Source organism: Pan paniscus, chromosome 5 (assembly GCF_029289425.2).
Source record: "Pan paniscus chromosome 5, NHGRI_mPanPan1-v2.0_pri, whole genome shotgun sequence".
Taxonomy (NCBI): Eukaryota; Metazoa; Chordata; class Mammalia; order Primates; family Hominidae; genus Pan; species Pan paniscus.
In genome coordinates, this window is record NC_073254.2 from 38,840,619 (window position 1) to 38,865,508 (window position 24,890).

General features: G+C 38.2%; 1 protein-coding gene across 1 annotated transcript in view; it reads right to left on the reverse strand.

Annotated features, from left to right (window-relative positions):
- The window catches only part of DCDC2 (doublecortin domain containing 2), a 189,410-nt gene that overhangs the window by 30,097 nt on the left and 134,423 nt on the right, over positions 1 to 24,890 (reverse strand). The window contains exon 9 of the mRNA XM_008976792.4: positions 5,046 to 5,146. Coding sequence (XP_008975040.2) covers positions 5,046 to 5,146 — 101 coding nt within the window. The remainder of the gene's footprint in view (positions 1 to 5,045; positions 5,147 to 24,890) is intronic.

A 24,890-nucleotide genomic window follows, 5' to 3' on the forward strand; every position in this document is an offset into this window, starting at 1 on the left:
AAGATTAGAGAAAAAATAATGAAAAGGAACAAAGCCTCCAGAAAATATGGGACTATGTGAAAAGACCAAACCTACAACTGATTGGGGTCCCTAAAAGTGATAGGGAGAATGAAACCAAGTTAGAAAACACTCTTCAGGATGTTATCCAGCAGAACCTCCCCAACCTAGCAAGGCAAGCCAACATTCAAATTCAGGAAATACAGAGAACACCACAAAGATGATCCTCAAAAAGAGTAACCCCAAGACACATAATCGTCAGATTCACCAAGGTTGAAATGAAGGAAAAAATGTTAAGGGCAGCCAGAGAGAAAGGTGGGGTGATCCACAATGGGAAGTCCATCAGACCAGCAGTGAATCTCTCTGCAGAAACCCTACAAGCCAGAAGAGTGGGGGCCAATATTCGACATTCTTAAAGAAAAGAGTTTTCAACCCAGATTTTCATATCCAGGCAAACTAAGCTTCATAAGCGAAGGAGAAATAAAATCCTTTACAGACGAGTAAATCCTGAGAGACTTTTGTCACCACCAAGCCTGCCTTACAAGAGGTCCTGAAGGAAGCACTAAATATGGGAAAGAAAAACCAGTACCAGCCACTGAAAAACATACCAAATTGTAAAGACCATCGACACTAAGAAGAAACTAACGGGCAAAATAACCAGCTAGCCTCATAATGACAGGATCAAATTCACACATAACAATATTAACCTTAAATGTAAACGGGCTAAATGCCCCAATTAAAAGACACAGACTGCCAATTGGATAAAGAGTCAAGACCCATCGGTGTGTTGTATTCAGGAGACTCATCTCATGTGCAAAGACACACATAGGCTCAAAATAAAGGGATGGAGGAATATTTACCAAGCAAATGGAAAGAAAAAAAGAAAAAAAAAAAACCAGGGGTTGCAATCCTAGTCTCTGATAAAATAGACTTTAAGCCAACAAAGAACAAAAAAGACAAAGAAGGCCATTACATAATTGTAAAGGGATCAATTCAACAAGAACAGCTATCCTAAATGTATATGCACCCAATACAGGAGCACCAAGATTCATAAAGCAAGTTTTTAGAGACCTACAAAAAGACTTAGACTCCCACACAAATTTAGTGGGAGACTTTAACACCCGCTATCAATATAAGACAGATCAACGAGACAGAACATTAACAAGGATATTCAGGACTTGAACTCAGCTCGACCAAGCAGACCTAATAGACATCAACAGAACCCACCACCCCAAATCAACAGAATATACATTCTTCTCAGCACCACATCACACTTATTCTAAAATTGACCACTTAATTGGAAGTAAAACACTCCTCAGCAAATGCAAAATAATGGAAATCATAATCAGCAGTCTCTCACACCATAGTACAATCAAATTAGAACTCAGAATTAAGAAACTCATGAAAAACCACACAATTACATGGAAACTGAACAACCTGCTCCTGAATGACTACTGGTACATAACGAAATGAAGGCAGAAATAAATAAGCAATTTGAAACCAATGAGAACAAACACACAATGTACCAGAATCTCTGAGACACAGCTAAAGCAGTGTTTAGAGGGAAATTTGTAGCACTAAATGCCCACAGGAGAAAGCAGAAAAGATCTAAAATCGATATCCTAACATCACAATTAAAAGAACTAGAGAAGCAAGAGCAAACAGATTCAAAAGCTAGCAGAAGACAAGAAATAACTAAGATCCGAGCAGAACTGAAGTAGATAGAGACACGAAAAACCCTTCAAAAAATCAATGCATCCAGGAGCTGGTTTTTTGAAAAGATTAACAAAATAGACCACTAGCCAGACTAATAAGAGAGAAGAATCAAATAGATGCAATAAAAATAGATAAAGGGGAGATCACCACTGGTCCCACAGAAATACAAACTACCATCAGAGAATACTGTGAACACCTCTATGCAAATAAACTAGAAAATCTAGAAGAAATGGATAAATTCATGGACACATACACCCTCCCAAGACTAAACCAGGAAGTCAAATCCCTGAATAGACTGATGATAAATTCTGAAATTGAGGCAGTAATAGCCTACCAGCCAAAAAAAAGCCCAGAACCAGACAGATTCACAGCTGAATTCTACCAGACATATAAAAAGGAGCTGGTACCATTCCTTCTGAAGCTATTCCAAACAATAGAAAAAGAAGGACTCCTCCCTAATTCATTTTATGAGGCCAGCATCATCCTGATTCCAAAACCTGGCAGAGACACAACAGAAGAACATTTCAGGCCAATATACCTGATGAATATTGACACCAAAATCCTCAATAAAATACTGGCAAACCGAATCCAGAAGCACATCAAAAAGCTTATCAGCCACGATCAAGTCGGCTTCATCCCTGGGATTCAAGCCTGGTTCAACATACACAAATCAATAAATGTAATCCATCACATAAACAGAACCAATGACAAAAACCACATGATTATCTCAATAGATGCAGAAAAGGCCTTTGATAAAATTCAACACTCTTTCATGCTAAAAATTCTCAATAAATAAGGTATTGATGGAATATATCTCAAAATAATAAGAGCTATTTATGACAAACCCACAGCCAATATCATACTGAATGGGCAAAAGCTGGAAGCATTCCCTTTGAAAATTGGCACAAATCAAGGATGCCATCTCTAATCACTCCTATTTAACATAGTATTAGAAGTTCTGGCCAGGGCAATCAGGCAAGAGAAAGAAAGGGTATTCAAATAGAAATAGGAAGAGAGGAAGTCAAATTGTCTGTCTTTGTGGATGACATGATTGTATATCTAGAAAACTCCATGATCTCAGCCCAAAATCTCCTTAAGCTGATAAGTAACTTCAGCAAAGTCTCAGGATACAAAATCAGTGTGCAAAAATCACAAGCATTCCTATACACCAGTAATAGACAAACAGAGAGCCAAATCATGAGTGAACTCCCATTCACAATTGCTACAAAGAGAATAAAATACCTAGGAATACAACTTACAAGAGATGTGAAGGCCCTCTTCAAGGGGAAGGACAAACCACTGCCCAAGCAAATAAGAGAGGACACAAACAAATGGAAAAACATTCCATTCTTGTGGATAGGAAGAATTGATATTGTGAAAATGGCCATACTGCCCAAAGTAAGGTATAGATTCAATGCTATCCCCATCAAGCTACCATTGACTTTCTTCACAAAATTGGAAAAAACTACTTTAAAGTTCATATGGGACCAAAAAAGAGCCCATATAGCCAAGACAATTCTAAGCAAAAAGAACAAAGCTGGAGGCATCATGCTACCTGACTTCAAACTATACTACAAGGCTACAGTAACCAAAACAGCATGATGCTGGTACCAAAACAGATATATAGACCAACTGAGCAGAACAGAGTTCTCAGAAATAACATCGCACATCTACAACCATCTGATCTTTGACAAACCTGACAAAAACAAGCAATGGGGAAAGGATTCCCTATGTAATAAATGGTGTTGGGAAAACTGGCTAGCCACATGCAGAAAACTGGAACTGGACCCCTTTCTTACATCTTATAGAAAAATTAACTTAAGATGGATTAAAGACTTAAATGTAAGACCTAAAACCATAAAAACCCTAGAAGAAAACCTAGGCAATACCATTCAGGACACAGGCATGGGAAAAGACTTCATATGAATAAAACACCAAAAGCAATGGCAACAAAAGCCAAAATTGACAAATGGGATCTAATTAAATGAAGAGCTTCTGCACAGCAAAAGAAACTATCATCAGAGTGAACAGGCAACCTACAGAATGGGAGAAGATTTTTGCAATCTATTCATCTGACAGGGCTAATATTCAGAATCTACAAGGAACTTAAAAAAATTTACAAGAAAAAAAACAAACCCATCAAAAAGTGGGCAAAGGATATGAGCAGGCACTTCTCAAAAGAAGACATTTATGCAGCCAACAAACATAAGAAAAAATGCTCATCATCACTGGTCATTAGAAAAATGTAAATCAAAACTACAATGCGATACCATCTCATGCCACTTAGAATGGCAATCATTAATAAGTCAGGAGGCAACAGATGCTGGAGAGGATGTGGAGAAATAGCAACACTTTTACACTGTTGGTGGGAGTGTAAATTAGTTCAACATTGTGGAAGACAATGTGGTGATACCTCAAGGATCTAGAACCAGAAATACCATTTGACCCAGCAATCTCATTACTGGGTATATACCTGAAGGATAGTAAACCAATCTACTATAAAGACACATGCACACTTATGTGTACTGCAGGGCTATTCACAATAGCAAAGACTTGGAACCAACCCAAATGTCCATCAATGATAGATTGGATAAAGAAAATATGGAACATATACACCACGGAATACTATGCAGCCATAAAAAAGGATGCGTTCGTGTCTTTTGCAGGGACATGAATGAAGCTGGAAACCATCATTCTCAGCAAACTAACACAGGAACAGAAAACCAAACATTACACATTCTCACTCATAAGTGGGAGCTGAACAATGAAAACACATGGACACAGAGAGGTGAACATCATACACTGGGGCCTGTCAGGGTTTGGGGGGCTAGGGGAGGGACAGCATTAGGAGAAATGCCTAATGTAAATGATAGGTTGATGAGTGCAGCAAACCACCACGGCACCTCTGTAACAAACCTGCACGTTCTGCACATGCATGCCAGAACTTAAAGTATAATTTTTAAAAAATGCTTTTCTAAGTGGGTAAGTACTTTTATTCCAGATGAAAATCCCAAACCAATACTCTTTTTTATATCAAACTTTATCACTCTTTATCTCATACCTAATCCCATCCCGTCTTGCTCTTCAATGCTCTTTATTAAGGAAATACCATTTTCTGTATTTAAAAAGACTTGGTCTAAATGGCTATTCTTCACAGGAATACTAGGAGAAAGAATGGGTGTTTTGTTATGTTTTTAAGGTTGATCAGCCACATAGTACCTTAGAGGGTTTAATTCATACAGGTATAGGAACAATATGTAGGAGATAACACAAAACTTGAAAAAAAAACACTATAATTGTCTTACACATTTTTTTTAAGGCATGGAGATTACCTGATCGACTGGAACCTCAACCTGAGTATCTTCATCTTCTTGAACTTCTGCTGCCCCCCGTGTTTCAGACCTCTCTGCTCCAGCTTTGAAAATGCCTTCATCTATTGAGACAAACACACAGTGAAAATCAAAATCCAATTGTGACATCGTGTGGCTGAATGCTGGAATTACAATCAAATGCTTATTTTTAATAGACATTTGGATTCCCTTTTTAGTTGATAGTATTTTTGTGCACCCCTCTCCTCTGACCACCACACCACCCCCAGTTGTTCCACATTTTCATTGAGAAAACATTCAGTGGTCAAAACAAGGCTGACCCAGCAGGGTAAAGTTCTGTCGAAGCTCCTGTTCACCCTTTGGCTACTGATTTACTAACATAGCCCTTTGTACAGGCACTGAGATGAGAAGAAATTCACAACTATCATCCCAGTTCTCCCCTCCTATTCACAAAACAGTGAAAATGCTTGCTGCTTTAAAATACTACTTTTAGAAATTTACCTTTCCCAAGAGAATGCTATGCATTCAATATAATGTATTGGAATAATTCTCTCTATTCAGAGTATTATAAAAAATGTTTTTACTGCAGCCAAATCATAGAGTTGACTTTCCATATCTCACCAAAAAATCAATATCATTTATTCTGCAGATCTCCACAAGATTTTCACAACCTATGACTTTAAATCCTTAACTATAAAATGTAAACTCAATCTCTGACTTTAGGTTACGCTCCTTCAACTTGTTTTCCTCTGGAAAGCAATAATAGCTGTTTTTCATATTTGAAGCAGTTTTAATGTCTCCCCTCAGCCTTCTCTTCTTCAGGCCAAGTAATCAAAGAATTGCAGAACCATTTGTCATTCTGTCTATCTACTTGCCTCAAGACAGGTTTAGTGCTTTGGCCATTCTCACAGATGTTTTCTCTGTCCAATTTTTAAGGCTCTCCAGGGATGGCGATTTTACCTCCTTCTCTGGTAATCTATTACAATATTTGATTACCCCTACAGTCTAGAAAATATATTTTTATCTTTTGCCTTAAAACCCCCTTTATTTCTCTAATGGAAGCTTATTTCCCAGAGCATAATTATTTAATCTATTTTATCTAATAATCTTTCATATTGCTAAAGCTATGAAGTCACTCTTAATTAAATGTAAAATATATTTTTACACTTGTTGAGGACCAATTATATGCAAGGCAGGATGTGAACCCAGGAGACAGCCTAAGATATGAATGAAATGTGGACTGTTCTCTCAAGTTGCTTCCAGTCCAATGAGGAGACAGAGATAAACATACTTCCATTAAGGTGAATGATGAGGAAGGGCAATAGCAGAGTATTATGGAAGCTGAAAATATACAGCCCAGTGAGGAAGGAATGAAGGAAAGAAGGAAGGAAGGAAACAGGAAGGGAGGGAAAGAGTGAAGAAAAATAGGTATGTTTGACATTCATTTCTACCTTCTGAAATTACCTTGAAAAACAACCATCATAGTCAGATGCTAAACTCAGTAGACTACAGTTATGACCTATGCACATGACTTTTTGGATGACATTTTGTGTCCAAATGTTGCACTTGCTTACTAAGAGACTACAAAAGCAGGCCTATAGATACAAAAGGAATACAGTCTTAATACTCACATTCAATGAAATGTTTAACTGTATCCAAGCGGAGCTACGAATGGTTTGCAGATGTGTTTTAGAATAAGCATTTTACCAGAAAAGAAGAATGCAATCGATAACAACAAATAAAATAAAATTGAAAGGGCACTGGAATGGAAAATGACAACCATAAGGATATAAACAGCAAAGAGACAAATCAGCAAAGCTCAACGCTGTGCACAGTGACACAAAGAGAATATAAATACTTTTTTTAAATGGTTGCCTCAGGTGTGGAGGGAGGATGTGTTTATCAGTGAACCAAAATGTTTAAGCCATTGCCATTAACAGCACAGAGCAAGAAATGAAGATCAGAAAGGAATTCATAAGAATAAACAGTGATCAAAAAAAGGCAGAACAGCTAGAAAGGCCTTTGTGATAGGCCTACTAGAATTTTCATTTTTACCATAAACGTTATATAAAATTAAAGGCAGAATATTAACTTTTCGAGAAAACTATTTTAAATAGTATTTTTGATTATAAATTGTTTATATGCATTTTAGAAAACTTGGAAGATGAAAAAATAAATATGTTTAATCTCATGACCCAGAGACAGCCATCACTAATATTTTGACAATTCCTTCCTTCCCTCCCTCACTCCATCTATCTTCCTCTCTCTCTCTCTCTCAGACACACACACACACACAGACACATGCACTCGTAAAACTGGGATCTTATTGTACATATAATTTTTAAAATCATTTCTTACTTTAAAACCATATCATGAGCATTTCTCATGTCACTAAATGTTACTTGAAAACATAATAAATAGCTGCATGTTGCGGTACCATGTTTTAATTAATGGACAATAATGAATAATGCAAAATAGGAATTTTTAATGAATAGATACTATTCATCTGATTGATGGGTAAATATGCACTAAGATCTACTGCATAATAGTCACTCTGGAAAATATGAAAGGGCTGCTGGTGAGGGTTTTGTATTCCATGGAGACCATCACAGAGACATGCGATGTTTACTCTTCCACATTCATACCCTGTAGCTCCTTTCCTATCTTAGCAGTTTGTTTTCCAAGAATAAGCATGGTGCACTGCAAAGAGTAAGTCCTCAGTTAATATTTATTAGATGTAAGACAAAAGACAAGCCCCGGTTTAATCTCTTTCTCACACGTTGATTCCCCTCCTGCTGTATACACCCCCTACACCCATGTGTCCTCACCCACCCTGCTCAGTATTAAATTCTCTCTTCCAAAATTATCTCATGGGCATCCTGATTTTGATACAATTAATTCAAAAGAATCCTCGGCCTCTTCTTTGAATGCTTCCTCTACTTCATTTTAAAGGAAATCTAACCAACCCTGTATGTCACCATCTGAGTAACTTCAACACCATGTGATGAGCCACTCTACACCCTCAAATACCCTGACTCTTCAACTCCATTGACATCCCCTCAATTTCACCTTGATTTAGATCATTTTCATCAAATGGAGCGATTTCAGTCACAGCCCATGTGCAGTTAGGACCAAAGAACCTGCAGGTCACGGACCCGCTATGCTTTTTCATGTCTCACCCTATGCCTTCCATGTCTAGTTTGCCACTTCTACCCTGTCCCTGGGTGGTGGCCCATCGGGAGACTTACTCATGGCTCAAATCTTACTCAGCTGCCAATGTTTCATGAAAATCTCCTCTGATCTTATCCTGTAACCCCACAACAAAACAGAACCAACAGCTCCCTCCTCTGTGCTACTTCTTTTTTGTTTTGTTTTGTTTTGTTTTGTTTTGTTTTGAGATGGAGTCTCGCTGTGTTGCCCAGGCTGGAGTGCAGTGGCGCAATGTCTGCTCACCGCAAGCTCCGCCTCCCAGGTTCACACCATTCTCCTGCCTCAGCCTCCCAAGTAGCTGGGATTACAGGCATGTGCCACCACACCTGGCTAATTTTGTATTTTTAGTAGAGACAAGCGTTTCTCCATGGTGGTTAGGCTGGTCTCGAACTCCAACCTCAGGTGATCCGCCCTCCTCAGCCTCCCAAAGTGCTGGGATTACAGGCATGAGCCACTGTGCTCAGCCCCTCTGCACTACTTTTTCCTCCCACATACTGCGTTTATTCATGATCACACTTACTTTAATCAATTTCTTTTACCAATTCTGCCCCCTTCCCTGCTAGACCACAAGCTCCTTTAGGCATAGACCACAATTTTTGTCCTGTGCCTAGCACAATGTCAGCCTCCTAACAGGTTTTGCCATGTTCTTTAAACTGAACTAACAATACAAAGCATTATATAAACACCAACTTTTTGGCATTGTCTGCAAGTATTATTTGTAATAGAATCTGTATTCATATACACTTCATCCAGGGCCAAGATCCGTGGGCCAATGTGAATGTTCAAAAGTAAATTAGGCCTTAAATTAGAAAATTAAAATCATTTGACGCCAAAGAATTGCCAACAAGGCCAAAATGCAATGGAAAAGAATCCGAATGATATAATAAGAATATGTTTCCCCTCTGTCGATGCCATCGTAAAAAGCAACTGAAGACACATTTCATGGACAAAGTCAAAGATAAAACATTGAAAATTTAAAACATCTGCTTGCAAGTATAGATTCCATGAGAAATTTGCAGAAGTATTACCTTTTTTATCAAGGGCAACATTATTTGAGCACTTCAAAACCTTACCATATTCCCTTTATTACTACTAATTTAAACTTGCACAGTAAATTTGTGGATTTAGACCATGACAGCGTTATTACGTGCCATGGTTTTCTAGTTATTGCTACAGCAACATCAGCTATTCTACCACGACTCATGAAGGGTGAGTGACAACTAGGGCTGAGGTGTTTTGTCCCCAATGAGACACAGAAGCAGTTTTAGTGTCACTTGGGATTTTCATAAAAACAGGAACTTAGTGTTACTACGTACTAATGTCAACAGGTAAGTGATCCTTTTTGCCACACACTGCCCACCTGTGAACTTTTTAGTGTGCCAATAATAGTTCTGCACACATTCAGGAGTTCTGAGCCCCCTTTTACTGAGCATTAGTATAATTTTCAACTGCTCATGAAACGTCTTGAGTTTTAGCAATTTTGCTTCCTCTAAAACTAATTGGACACAGCAAGTATAATAACAGAATGCCTGTGTATCATATAAAAGTAACTCTTCTCTAGGTAGTAAAAGTGAGCTCGGGAAAAGTAATAATGGGATGGCGCATCATCTCAGAATGCAGAGCACCTGGTGCTTAGCTGTCTAGAGTCGCGGTCTCATCCTCACCCCCACACTTTCCCCAGCTCTTTCTAATCTATCTTCTATAACAGCACCCCAGAGAGATTATTCTTGTCAAAATTATCAATGACCATCATTACGACAATATTTATTATCTCATTTACTTGATCTTTTAGCAGCTTTTAATGCAGCAGTATCGGGGGTGGGTGGGTGTGTGTGTGTGTGTGTGTGTGTCTGTCTGTCTGTCTGTCTGTCTTCACCCTCCTGGTTTTACCAGAAGCTTCTCCTAAGTCTCCTTGGCCAATCCATCCTCCTCTGTTCAACTTGTAAATATTGGCCCACGTCTGAGCTGCATTGTGGATCAGGTTCTCTATCTACACACTTTCTAGATTAATCTCATTTGAGTACCATCAATGTGCCAGTGATTCTCTAATATGTATCTTCAGCCTCGACCTCTTTATAGATCCCAAAACATATATATCTATCTAACTGCCTAACTTGACACTTCACTTTGGATGTCCAATAGGCACCTCAACCTTAACATGGTCAAAACAGAACTCTGGTTCCCCACCCTAAACTGCTCATCCCCCAGATTCCCCAACCCAGGAAATGGCACCACTTCTCAATCCCAAAATCTGGGAATTATCTTTATTTCCTTCCTGGCCTCAGTTTCTATATCCATTCCATTGTCAATCTTCTCAATTCAATCTCCTTTTAAAATGTATCTCAAATATATTCATTTATTTCTATCTCCACTCCCAACTTGGTCTCATCACCATTATCTGTTGGACGGGCTGTTAAAACAGCTTACAAACTAGTGTCCCTCTTCTTCCACTCTTGCTAGCTCATAATCATCCTCCATACAATAGCCAAGTGCTCTTAATAGATTATTTAAAAAGTGTTTAATTCCACAGCTTAGAAACTCTCCAACATTGTTCCAACACATATACAATCCAAGTTCCTTACCATGGCTTACAGAGATGTGATCTGGCACTTAACTCCTCCTCAAACTGCATTTCGTATCTTTTTCCTTGCACATTAAACTCAAGCTCCACTGACCTTCATTCTGTTCCTCACTAGAAAACTCTCTCCTGCCTCATGGCTTTGTTCTTCACAGAGTCTCTGCCTAAAAAGTTCTTTCCCCATTTTCACACCGTCAGCCAGATCTCAGGAAACCATCCTTGTTCCAATTCCAGTAGCCACTCATTCATTCATAGTGCCCTGGTTTAATTCTCTGCCTTGCACTTACTGTGTTTGTCAGTTTCCACCAAAGTGTAAGCTCCAAGAGATCAGGCAGTTTGTCCCTATTTTTCACTGTTCCATCCCCAGCACTAAAACATATTTGCTGTATTGAAGTAGAATGTAAGGAGCCAACAACTTAGCCACTAGCCCAGTGCATTAATTCTTCATGTTCTTACAGGGTTTTGCCCCAATCTGGCCACACTTGGCAGTATAGCATTTGGATGGAGGGTAGAGAGGAGAACAAAGGGAACTGACGAGAAAGAAGACAGATTGAGGTACAACCTACAAAGAGATCAACAAATTACGTTATTGGTGGTAGGTAGAATAATGCCCCCCACCCCCAAGATGTCCACATCCTGATCGTAAGAAACTGTGAGCATGTTACATGACATGGCAAAGAGGAATTACGGTTGCAGATGGAATTAAGGTTGCTAAGCAGCTGACCTTGAGATGGGAAGAGAATTCTGGCTTATTCATGTGAACTCAATATAATCACAAGGGTCCTTGTGAGTGAAAAAGAGGAAGGAGGCCCAGAGTGGGACTGATACAGTGCAAACAAGACTTGAGCCACCCTTGCTGGCTTTGAAGATGGAAAGGCCACAAGTCAAGGAATGCAGGCAGCCTGTAGAAACCGGAAAAACCATGGATATGAATCCTTGCCTAGAGCCTCCAGAAGGAACACAGCCCTGATAACAGCTTGGTTGTAACCCAGTAAGGCCCATTTTGGAATTCTGACCTCCAGAACTGTAAGATAATAAATCTGTGTTGTTTTAAGGCACCATGTTTGCGGTGATTTGTCACAACAGCCATAGGAAAATGATACAACATGTGTCTAGAAATTATGTGCATGAGCAGGGGTCCCCAACTCCCAGGGCCACAGACTGGAAGTGGTCTGTGGCCTGTTAGAAACTGGGCTGTACAGCAGGAGGTGAGCGGCAGGTGAGCGAGAATTGCCACCTGAGCTCCACCCTCCCATCAGATCAGCAGCAGCATTAGATTCTCATAGGAGCACAAACCGTATTGTGAACTGCACATGCAAGGGATCTAGGGTGCACGCTCCTTACGAGAGTCTAACTAATGTCTCATGATCTGAGGTGGAACAGTTTCATCCTGGAACCATCCCCCCACGCCCCTGAATAAACTGCCTTCCACAAAACTGGTCCCTGGTGCAAGAAATGTTGGGAAGCGTTCTTCTGGAAAGAACATCTGCAGTGGCCACCACAGATCCACTTTCTGAGTCCTGCAGATACCTGCTGGGCAAAAACAGGCCTTTCAGATACCCTCTGCTCCTCCTGCCAAAAAGACAGTGGTCAGAAAACCCTCCTTTGAGCCTCCTGCCTTTTGTTTTCTTTCCCTAACTGTAAATGCTTCTCTTTCTCATTCTCCTACCAGGTGCAAAACACTACCACCAACCCCAGACACCCACACATCTTCCAGAGGAAAGTGATTCTATTTTTTTAAGTCTTACCCTGCCCTAAAAACCTTTGTAGTAAAAGCCATTTGCTAACAAACTAAAAAGCAAGGATAAATTTGATACACAATACTGCTCTCATTCAATTACTACGTGAAGGATCAAATTCAATGCTTGAATGCACACTACACCCAAATACAGCTCTCATCTTTTTTTCTTTGAACGCGAACAGACATTTTAGTGTATATTACACGGTAAAGCCATAACAAACACTCTAGTAAAAATAAAAGTGCTCCTCAATTATTTTTCACTTATCCCTTATGAATTTTATTGCTTACAAAATGAAAGCAGAGCTGCTGAGGTAGGGAAGTCATATCACCACTGTACTGTTCATAATAAATAGGAATCTGCTTCCCCTACTGAAACATGAAATAAATGCTTTGTATGTTTTTAGCTTTTCTGCAACTAGGACAGCTGAAATGAAAGCATTTCCTTGTTTCAATTTATCAGTACTTCAGTTTAACAATATTACAATTATTTAACATTCTCAAATTTTAAAAGTTACCCAATAATTAATGATACTTTCAAGTAGTTAAAGATAATCAGAATTTAAGCCTACCATTCTTGCTTTCTCACCAAAATTACTAAAAACTATTCTTAAATGGTATCGTAATCCATATTTTAATATGTTTAGTGTTTGAAACTGATTGAGATTTATGAGGATGAATAAGAAGAAAACTAATATCATAATGTCCAGTTCTAAATACTTTATAAAAATCTTAGTTATCTATTAACTAGAAGCTCTTTTACTACGATTTATCACTAAGACTGCCTATAATAATAAAAATGTTGAATGAACTTTAAAACAAAGTGTTAATTTTTAAAAGTAGCTCTTTAAAACCAGCATGGTACTGGCAAAAAATGTGGGGAACAAGGAGTTTATGACATTCAATATATAAAATAATATCCTAAGAAGAAAAAAAAGTCAATCCATTTATAAGGCAATACTCTTCATGTGTCACCTCAGTCACCAGAGGCAAAATTAAAATTAAAATTGGTAAGAAGGTGATATAAAAATAATTTTCATTAGCTTAGTGCTAATGTGAACTACATTCACATGTGAAATATATTGAATTTTTATACAACTTTTTACAGATATAGATTGTTGTCTTCACAGCATCTTGTTGAAAATTAAAGAAAGCATTTCCAGAAAGGTGACCCAGTAGGATAGGGTCTTTATGAAGCTTAGCAAGTAATGAGGTAGAGAGGAAGGGCAGGTTCACATGTAATAACACTTCCTTATGAAAGGGTATTAGCCAATTCTCCTGGGATCCCTGTCACAACTTATATAATATCCCTCTTTGCATCACCTTTCTGGATTAAATATAAAAAAATCATCATAAGGAAGACTGAAAAACTAATCAAATGAGAGCTAATGTTCTGAGTGCCTCTAATTGAATACAATGATACAACCCAAATGTCCAAATTTTTTTAATCACTAATCTTCTCCACATGTCTTATTATGTCCCATCAGCTCAAATGGAAGCTCTTTACAGAAACAAGAATATCACAAGTCATATTTTTCTCTGGCAATTTTTAATAACACATAAAAATAATTTTATCCACACATTTATATGGGCTAAGTTTTCTTAACTGTAGTTTGAAATATCTGGCTTCTTTCTATTCTCCAACTCCCATTTCAGGGTATTAAATCTCATCTGTTATGCAATTGATGTATACATTTGACTATTAACTATTTGCATAGAATTGATTTTAATCACCACAGTTATTTAACCTTAACTTTAAATAGGTGTAGCAAAATATTCTAAGTGTAGACAGAAAACAAAAGTAGGATTATTATCATTGATTTCCCAGATCACAGGTAATTTTGTTCTTATTCCTACACTTCTGTTATTTTTAGATACAGATATTTCAGATTCTCATGAAAATCAGAAATATTCAGAGTACAAAGAATAAAGCACATTATTTACAATATGTATAATTAATGTTTATTTCCTAACCTATATAAATTATGATACAATTTCTGAAGTCTGTATCTGATAAGTGGGACTGAAAATAATTAAGTACCTCTGAGTAGGTTTACCTAAACCAACAAGTATATATAGCTTTAATTCTTCATTTCTAATTTTGCATCCTTATAAAAATTACACTGCAAATTAGTTTTAGTTCATCAGAATAATTGAATTGTTCCTTTTTCCACCCCAGTGACTTGCAGTTACTTATTTGGCCTAAAATTGACAATTTCTCTTCTTAATTCTGGTTGGTCCAACTTCCTCCAAATGACCTTGTATCAGAAGAGTTAGCCATACTTCTATACTCTAGATTTATCATCATAACAAATGAAGTATCTGCCTGTAACAAAAACACATAGTACTGTTTTAAATTCCTTTAAAATTCTGTGTTCACTACTTCCTTATTATGCAACATTTACTGAGCTTCCTCATGCTCCCACATGTGCTAGACACCAGCCACAGAAAGATGAACAAGGCACTGACCTCAGGATACATATTATCTACCGGGGGGTCACATGGAAAAATCAACTGGACAGAATAAGCATAGCATGCAAGTATATGTAAGCTGTTAAGACAGTGCATAAAGTAAGAAAGAAAAACAATGGGGAGAGGAGAACAGTCAAAGAAGGCTGTGAGAGACGGAAGCTGCAAATCAAAAGACAAGACAAATTAGTCATTAAGGAGCAGAGGAAGGCACTCTGGACAGAAAAATCAGCATATGCAAAGGCTTGGAGGCATTGCAGGTTGTATTCCAAGAACTGCAGGCAGATCCGTGTGGCTGCAGCAAGGCTGTAGGGATAAGGAGTGGCTGGGTATAAGGCTGTCTGATGTGACCAAGAATTTGAACTTGATCATGAAGATAATGAAGAGCAACTAAGGGACTTTAAGCATGGAGTGGGGTGCATGGGGCTGAGGGAGCATCCTGGAAACAGAGTTGCCTGGACAGAAGCAGGTGAGGATTCATGACAGGCTGTGTGGAGGGGGAGATCATGGAAAGTGTTATCACCCACAGCCACCTAGGACTGATATTGCTGAGGTGGAGATATCATGGCAGAGTGAGACCAGGCAAGACTGTAGAAAAGAATGCCTGAAACTGGGTCAGACTGAAGCCACCACAGGCAATACATATTAAAATTGGAGATCAGTGAGGCTGGTAGCCAGGAGATTTCAAAGCAATGAAATGGGAAACAAAGCATGCCATGATGGGTCAGGATGCTCTGAAGCATAGGAGTCTGCATCAGCACCACTCCCGGCTGAGGGGGCGGCACTGCTTGGTGGAATCTCAGCACTGCTCTGCACACCACAGGTCCTGGATGAAGGCAATGCCAGAAGGATTAACAGAATGCAACAAGAGACATTGAATACTTGTATTGGCAGGACTCCGTGACTGCCAGGATGTGGGAGTTGAGGGAAATAGAAGAGCTGAAGGACTCTCAGGTTTATGGCTTGGTTGTCTACATGGTTAACAGTGTTATTCATCAAGACTGGCCAGATGAGAGAAGGAAGGGGATGGGGGTGGTTAGAAAGGAGGTGATGGGGTCTGATTTTGATATATTGGTTTGGGCCCCCTGTTCAGCATACTGATAGAAATGTCCAGCAAGTGGCTAGAAATATAAGTCTGTTAATTAGAATAAAGTTCCAAGATAAAGATGTAGTCTTGGGAACAGTCAGAATACCATTGATAAAGTCATGGGTTTCAGAACTTGGGATGAAAACAGAAAATGGTTAGGGACAGAGTTCTAGGAAACAACATTTAAGGGATGGGCAGAAGAGAAACTCACAAAGATCGAAAAGAAATAGTAAAAGGTAACAGGAAAAAAAAAAAGAGTAGGCTGTCAAGGAAGATGCGGGAAAGTGGAAGTCAACACCAAAGGAATAATCAGTATTAAAGTGTCCCGCCATTTGGGGATCCCCTTGATCTGGTCACCTAAGTAACAGTAATTATAGTACAGTATGAAAATCAGATTACACAGGGGTGTGGTATAAGAAAAGAGGTGAATTAGTGAAGACAAGCAGTACAGACGACTCTTTCAAGATGATTGGCTGTGAAGTAAAGAGAGACCATAGTCTTGTCAACCTAATTCAGAGGCCTGAGGCCATCAAGACAGTCAGAGATGAAAGGGGATTAAATCCCATCTCTTCTGACTCCTGCCTTTATCACAGATGTCAGCACCATAAAGCTTTTGCTAAAACCTCTGTCTCTAATGCACAAGCATGTCTCATGAAATGCAAACATTTGTACAGAAATTTAAACAATTCCCATTCACTCATGGCCAAGTTAAACCGATAGAGATCATCTTCATTTGACAATATCAATGTAACTAGAATTGTACTTCATGAATATACCATTCTTGCTATGCAGATATTTATTACAGTTTGAACCTTAGCTAAAATACCAAAACAAGTTACAACATAGAAATCCATTGCAGGAGGTCAGGGGCTGCGAGGAAGTAGAAGAAAGTGAGAAACCTGCAGAGCAGCACACATCCAGGCAACAAGATACCTTCTACTTGCACACCTGAATGAAAGCATTCAATTTACTATAATCACTAACAATCATTTCAGACAGAGACATAAAAAACTCCTTAGCTTCAGAAGGCTTCCTAAAAATTCATACAAAGAATCTTTAAAAAAAAAAAATAGCAAAAGAGAAATCAGGATTGTGAATTTTCTAAATCTATCTTCAATTGATAAACCTAAGATAGAAGACTGAAATCATTCTCTAAATATTTATTTCCAAATTATATATAAATATATACTTAAAGGATTAAATACCTAGCTCAAATATGAAAATCAAAATGGACTGGATATGTGTTTTCAAAAGTTATTGATCCCAATTATTACCGAGTAACATCTCTAATAATCCAAGGCTCCAACATTCACTTTCAACTACTAGCAATAATATGTTTCTACTATAAGTATAAAGCAAGTATCAACCACTTTCAAAGCCAATCTAACTCTCAGACAAGTGTTAGTGATTCTGTAAACTGTGGTTCTCACTCAAGGTAAAGTGGTTTACGGTGTAAATGTGCAAATCAGTGCAAATCAGTCATCCTGAATAAAGGGATTGGATTTTTTTCACCTAATCTAAATTGGCACAGGTAATAGGCCTGAATTGCTCATTAAATCTGAGTGAGGGTGTTTTCAATTTAACTGTTCTAGAATTTTACAGATTAGTGTGCTTTGACTTGCTTTAAACAAAGTGAGATCTCTTGAATCTTAGCATTTAAGGTGTTTATATTTGCTCCATAGTAATGTTTGAAGAGGATGATAAATTTTTATCAGAGTCGATACCTTGCTCAAGATATAATAACTTTAATTGGTGGTTAATCTTCCATCTTAACATAAAATAGAAGTTATAATGTACTCAGTTTAGCATATCTGTTTTGACTATGCATAAAGTCTGCAATTCAAGGAACTGCTGCCAATAAAAGGCAGATAAAAACAAATTTTCCATAAGATACATTTCCCTGCAATATCTATCATGTTCCAAATTTTATTTAAACAGCCTAACATAAGCCCTTTTAAGCAATTCTATTGGACTCCATTTTAAGATGATGACCTAACACAAATATGCCCATATATCAGCAATTGACACAAACACAACTTTTGTACTCAGATACAAAATGACTATATGTTAATTTAGTGCCCAATTTGAGAGAATCAAACATGAAATACCAAATCAATGGGAAAAGAGATCTCAGTAGCCTCAATTAATGATAGGAAATATTCAAATGAGCCATAAAATAGTACTATTTATTATAAAATTATCAAGGAAGAAGATTCAAAATAGATCAAAACAAACCAGCCAGCATTTTTTTCACTTGGATTAAGGTTGCTCCAACAACAGATATTGATTGAGCATTCACCAGATTCTGTGTTCTTTTTATTTTGTGTCATGACTTGTAGATTTGTTCTCTATCTATAATAAAAATGTATGTATGCTGTATTTTAGAGAAGATAAAATACATACCATTTTATCTGTCAGTTTTGTTTTGCTTTTTTTCTGATACAGGGTCTCACTCTGTCACCAGGGCTTGAGTGCAGTGGCACATCATAGCTCACTGCAGTCTTGACCTCCTGCCTCCATCCTCCCGAATAGCTGGGCTACGGGCATGCATCATCACACCTGACTGATTTCTTTTGCTTTTTGTAGAGATGAGGTCTCCCTACATTGCCCAGGCTGGTCCTGAACTCCTGGGCTCAAGTAATCTGCTTACCTCAACCTCCCAAAGTGCCGGGATTAAGGCCTGAGCTACTGCATCCAGCCTATTTTTAAAATAAATAAAAATAAACCTTTGGGGAAAAAAAAGAAAAGATAGAAAATATTCCTCTCAAGCATTTTAACCTATGATTGGGGTTCATCAAATAATTTCATTTGAAAAGGAATAATTCTGGCTTCTTAAGTTCAACAGATGGTATCTTCCAGATATCCTTGCTTCTTTCTTAACTGATAACTATGAAATACTAATTATCTACTTGTTTTAATCTGGGAGGAGGAACAGAAATAAAAGTAGTCTTTTATTGGATTTCTTATTGAACTATAATTTTTAAAATATTTCCATTGTATTAAGTGCAGTTGAATTAACTTTCACTTTGTTGTTATATTTTATATACTTCCAGACACAAGAAAACACAGATGTTGGTAAACTTAAGAAAATATCTGTTTTAGGATAAGTGGGAATGCTGATGTAGTCAAGAAACATTTTTTTATTCAACATTTACCTACAGCAAGATATAAATTAATAATGATGATGATTAATACTTACAGGATATTTATTGTATAATGAACACCGCTCTAAGCGTATTACATGTATTTAATAATTTAGTTCCCATAACAACTTTATGAATTACTAGAACCTGCATTTTACACGAGAAACGGAGATAGTTTCAAGTTCACAGGCAGCAAGTGGTAGAAGCAGGACTCTAATACAGCAGCCTGACACACAGTCCATGCGTTTCATGAATTTACCAGTGTTTTCTAATCTGCCAACCATGAGCCATTAGTAGATGGTAACATCAGTTTAACGGGGTGCAACTAGTGGGGTTATTTTTAATAAAATAGAAGACAACAGAAAATCAAATGCAGTACCCAGGTTGGCTGTGTGGGTATACGACCTGTGCAGTCACACAGGGCCCTGCTCTGAAGGGCCCTACCCATTGATTTAATGCTCCACTATCACCAACCATGTTAAAATTCTTAATCATTTTATCCTTGAACTTGTGCGCTTTGTAAGTAAAGTTCAATGAAAAACTGGAGCAGGCTCATGAGAAGACAGGGGTGCAATATGTGTGTGTTTGTGGTTACGAAGTAAGCGTGTTAGGTCAGCATCTGAACAAGGGGTGAAGGAGTACAGAGGGTGCTCACAGCCCCTAGAGCCCACACTTTCTATCAAAACCAGAACTTGCTTCCGAGGAGGAAAGGAGGCAATGGCATTCTAAGAAATAAAAATGACCAAGGATAATTCTGTCCTGTTCTTTCTTAATTATATCAGCCAACCTCTTACACTGAAAATGACAAAATAGAAGGAAAGTGAAATATAAGGCTATCCATCGCTCCTTTTCTTCAGTCCTTACTAAACAGTAAGCCTAAGGTAAAGAGGGTTGGTAGAATGTACACCTATCAAGAAGTAAAATAAAAACAGTTGAGTTAGCTTTGTACAGTATTTCCATTCTTCTAATAGACCAAGATGCATATGCAGGTACAAAATAAGAAATACCAATTGTGTAATTTCATTAATTTCATGCTCTTATGTTTTGCACTTAAAATTGGCATTGCACAATAAATAGTAAAATTAGTATTAATAATGGACATTTTTAATTTTTATTTACTCAGAATGACAGTAAGTAGCAAACAAATTAACAACAACAAAAAAACAAAACCATGACAGGTCAAGAAGCGGAGAAGAAATGGAAAAAGACATATGTAACTACTTTTAGCAGCACTCTTCCCTACTTTTTGAACATGAGGTCCTACATCTTCATTTTGCTCTGGACCCCACAAATTATGCAGTCAGCCCTGGAAGGGTAACTATCATTTCACAAAATTTTTATTTCATGAAACAAATACAGTATATGTGAGTATCCTGGATCAGGATGTAAATTTTTATCATATTATGGGTCACAGTCAGAAAGCTGAAAAACCACTTCACTACTACATTAGTCTGTTTTCATACTGCTATGAAGAACTGCCTGAGACTAGGTAATTTATAAAGAAGAAAAGAGGTTTAATTTACTCAGAGGTCTGCACAGCTGGGGAGGCCTCAGAACACTTACAATCATGGCAGAAAGCGTAGGGGAAGCAAGTCACATCTTACGTGGCGGCAGGAGAGAGACAGAGAGACAGAGAGCAAGAGAGCGAGAGAGTGAGCGAGCGTGCGAGAGCACATGCAGGGGAAATGGTCACTTTTAAATGATAAGATCTCATTAGAACTCCCTCACTATCATGAGAACAGCATGCAGGAACTGCCCCTATGATCCAGTCACCTCGTGGGGATGACAATTTGAGAAGAGATTTGGGTGGGGACACAGAGCCAAGCCATATCATCCACACTGGAGAAAACAAAAGGGGTACAGACCTTCTCTCTTCATCATCCTAAAGGATAATTCACTTAAGAGGGCACCTTGATTACCTGAGTTTTAGCTCCTTGTTATGTTCTGTGTCATAACTAAACTCCTCTGCCCAACTTCTAAGACCGTCAGAATTTGGCCTCACTTCAGCCTTAACAACACATCCCACGGCTCTGCAACTAGACCCCTCAACCCCAAAGGGACTCGTGATGTCTGCTCACTTGCCTGTCCTCCTCTTCTCTGTCCCCAGAGCTCCTTCTCACCTCTGCACTCATACAACCTCCTCACAGCCATGTTTTTCCCTTCAAGACACAACGTGATGGCCACCTCCCCAGAAGTCTTCCACATCTCTGAAGTTTTTACACTTACTCTCTGTACCCTAACAGTACCACATGACAGACAATTTAGATGTTGCTACAGAAAGGAGACGACACTGTTTCATATCCGCTTCCCCCAAAGCTCATCACACACAACATGGTCAGGTTACATACAGCACTCCATATGGAGCTAGGACAGGGAAAGCAACCTAGTTTTGTTTTTGTTTTTAGGATGTCTACTATGTGCTAAGTCCTTGCCTCACAATTACCTGTGAAGTAGATATTTTTAGCCTACTTTATGGATAAGGAACTTGAAGTTTAAATAACATGCCTAAGGCGGCATAGGCAGGAAGTGTTTGAGCCAGGGGTAAGGCCCAAGTTTCTCCCTCCATGATGCCTTTTATTACGCCCATCATTATCTACAGAACCTTGGAGGAAGCATCACCACTGTTAAGGCACTCAACTGCTAAGTACACCAATTATACCAAATCTGAACACATGTTTTAAGAGTCATAGGGGAAAGCTATGTTACTTTGAACTTTTAGGCTGCTTCTGAAGTCATGGATGAGAAGAAGCAAATTCAAAAGTTAAAAATGGAAATAGTAGGTCTGGGTGGGGAGGTGGCAGGGGCAAATGAGGGTGAGTAACTTTGAGCTCATCTGGGGAAAAGGTGAGAAAAAGACAAGAGAATATTCTTTACAATAAATCACAATTGTAGGGCAGTGTACAAATTAAACTTTGGAGGAACAAGAGAGAAGAGAGCCATTAATTTACAAAGGGAAACTCAGGCATAGAATATAAGGTGTGATGAGTTTGAGTCTAGCGTGCGCCTTGAAGAGACTTTGGAGAAAGAAAATAGCTTCATGTTTTTTGCTTAATGAAAGAACAGTCACAGAACTTTACCTGTGAGCTTTTCTTTAAAAACTGTAAACTATTATTGAATGTTCTAACCATCTTTTAGGATAATTTTTTTCCAGATGAAGTCAAATTATATTCTTTTTTCCTAACTTAGGGTTTAGCTGTTGGAATCCTTCTGTAAAAGGCATAATTGCCAAAATAACCACAGGTTTAATACCTGATTATATCAGAAATCTCAGTGGAAATAAAAATGTTCATGTGGGATATGGGTATAACATGCACTAATACACAGTATGAGAACATCTGTAACTTTGTTTTTATTCTTAGCTCAAAAGTTAAAAGCAAGAGGTTTAATTTCAGGATAAAGAAAGCCTGAAAAACCATCTGTTTTCCTTAGATGTTCCTAAAGCTTATGTATATTATTTTTCATTAAAAATAAGAACATACTAAAAAGTTGAGCTACAGATATAACAATAGCATATCCATAAGGCAATAGAATACGCTACAATACAAAATAAAAACAAGAATTGAATAACTGTTTAAACAGCGAAGTTACAAAGTTCTATTATTAAAGCCATTATTATTTTCAATCATATTTGCTTATTTGAATATATTTTCCTTTTTTAAGCAGTATATTTCCTTTTTCAGCAAATAGCTGAACTTTTAAGAAAAAAAGACTGATTAAAGTGTATACTCTTATATGGGTATGTGTGTATAAAAAACCTGATTTTCTCCTTTTCAAAAAGTCAGTGGCCAAATGAATTTAGCACACAATAATGAATTCCAAAGCTGGGTTTAAATGGAACATGGCAAACCTATATCAGAAAACTTTTGGAAAAAAGCTATTAAGATGAAGCTCACAATATCATTGAAACTGTGCCTGCCTGAATTGACTTCATTATGAATACAATTCTAAGAATATTCACACAGTCCAATTTTACATTTAAATGTATGACACACTGTTCTTAAGTACATTTTAAGCTGCACATTTTAGAACTAGATGATGAAACCACGCGCGATTTTATGGTATGGTCACAAAGGACACTTAGGAGAGGCTGACATTTCTGTACATGAGTGAGTGAGGCTAACTCTATGCAAACACGAAGAGCGCTTTGTGGTTCCTGCTTGAAATGGCATCAGAAAGTCATATTTTGTGTATCGAGCACTCTCTCTCACTTTCCCAGTTTATCTATTTTGTGAGACTCATGCAGGTTGCAACAATTTTACTTTAACTTTGGAAAGGCCTTTGAATTGCTGGAGGTGGTACACACTAGCAAATGAATAACTGAATAAATGCATAAATGATAGATAATCCCCAAAAGAAAATTCTACATTAAGTAAACAATCCATGTAAATTTTTTTGCATATCCGACTTACCTCTTTGAATTTCTTAGCTTATCAAAATAAGCCATAAATGGCATTGGATAAGGATCATGCCAACCAGTCTTTATAAATTATCATGTGTCTGAGGATCTGCAGCTAACAACAGTTGCCACTTTTGCCGGTGTAACCACCAAAATGGTACTTACAAAGAAAAGTACAATTGATGCAGAGAGCAGATGGCTATGATCACTACATATTTGAAAGGGCTTAACAGTTCAAACTGTTCTTAAACTTCAGTGTGCTGAGCTTTCCCATCAATGGGAAATAAAAGTGAAAGTTTCTATTTCTAATGACCTTGACCTCATCCTTGGTCTTTCTCTTAACACTGAGGATTCTGACAATCTGGATCAACTGCAGATGCCCACCAGGCGCACAGATTCCCGCCAACCCTCTCAAGACAGAAAAAAAAAAAGGAAGATTCAGGAAAGTTTTCTCCCTGACAGTCAGAGGTGGTGTAAAACTGGCACCACCAGAGTTCACTGGGAATGGGCTCTCTATCCAGCTTTGCAGTTTATAAACACTTTCATCAGTTCATTCGTTCATTCATTAATTCATTCATTCATCCATTCATTCATTCAGCTGTTCATTCTCTGAGCACCAACTCTGTACCAATCACTGCCACTGCTTCTTAGACTCTAAAGATACAAAGAACCAGAGCCCTGCGCTTCAAAAGGAAATGGCTATGTATGCAACTGGGCACACTATGTGTTCTCACGGTCTAATAGACATCTGCCAGGGGTACAATAGTGCACAGAGGACAGAGCTGTTAAACACCTAAGGTGAAGAGCTTACTAATATGATCTGCTCAGTGCTCTTTAACTGAAGCACTTGGTGAGCATGTGTGTGAATGTGGTGTGTACGTGCATGTATATGTACACACACATATGTGGTGTGCACTGGTGCTCAAAACTGGGGTGGCAGAAGCCAGAAGGTAAAAGGCTTTGTAAGCCCCCTCTCAGGAATGCTGCCCAAGGATGAGAGGGAACCACTATAGAAGATGAGCTCACAATGACCTTCAAGCATTCCTTTCTCCAGGAAGCCCACCCTGGCCTCCCAGTCTGGTCTCAGCTACCAGCTCCCTCTTCTGTGATCCCACAGCATGCTGGATCTGCCTCTATCATAGGTAGCACTTACCACCCAGACTATACAGACTGATTAACTCCTCTACGAATGCCCTGACTCACTTAAATTCTAAATATTACTTTAAA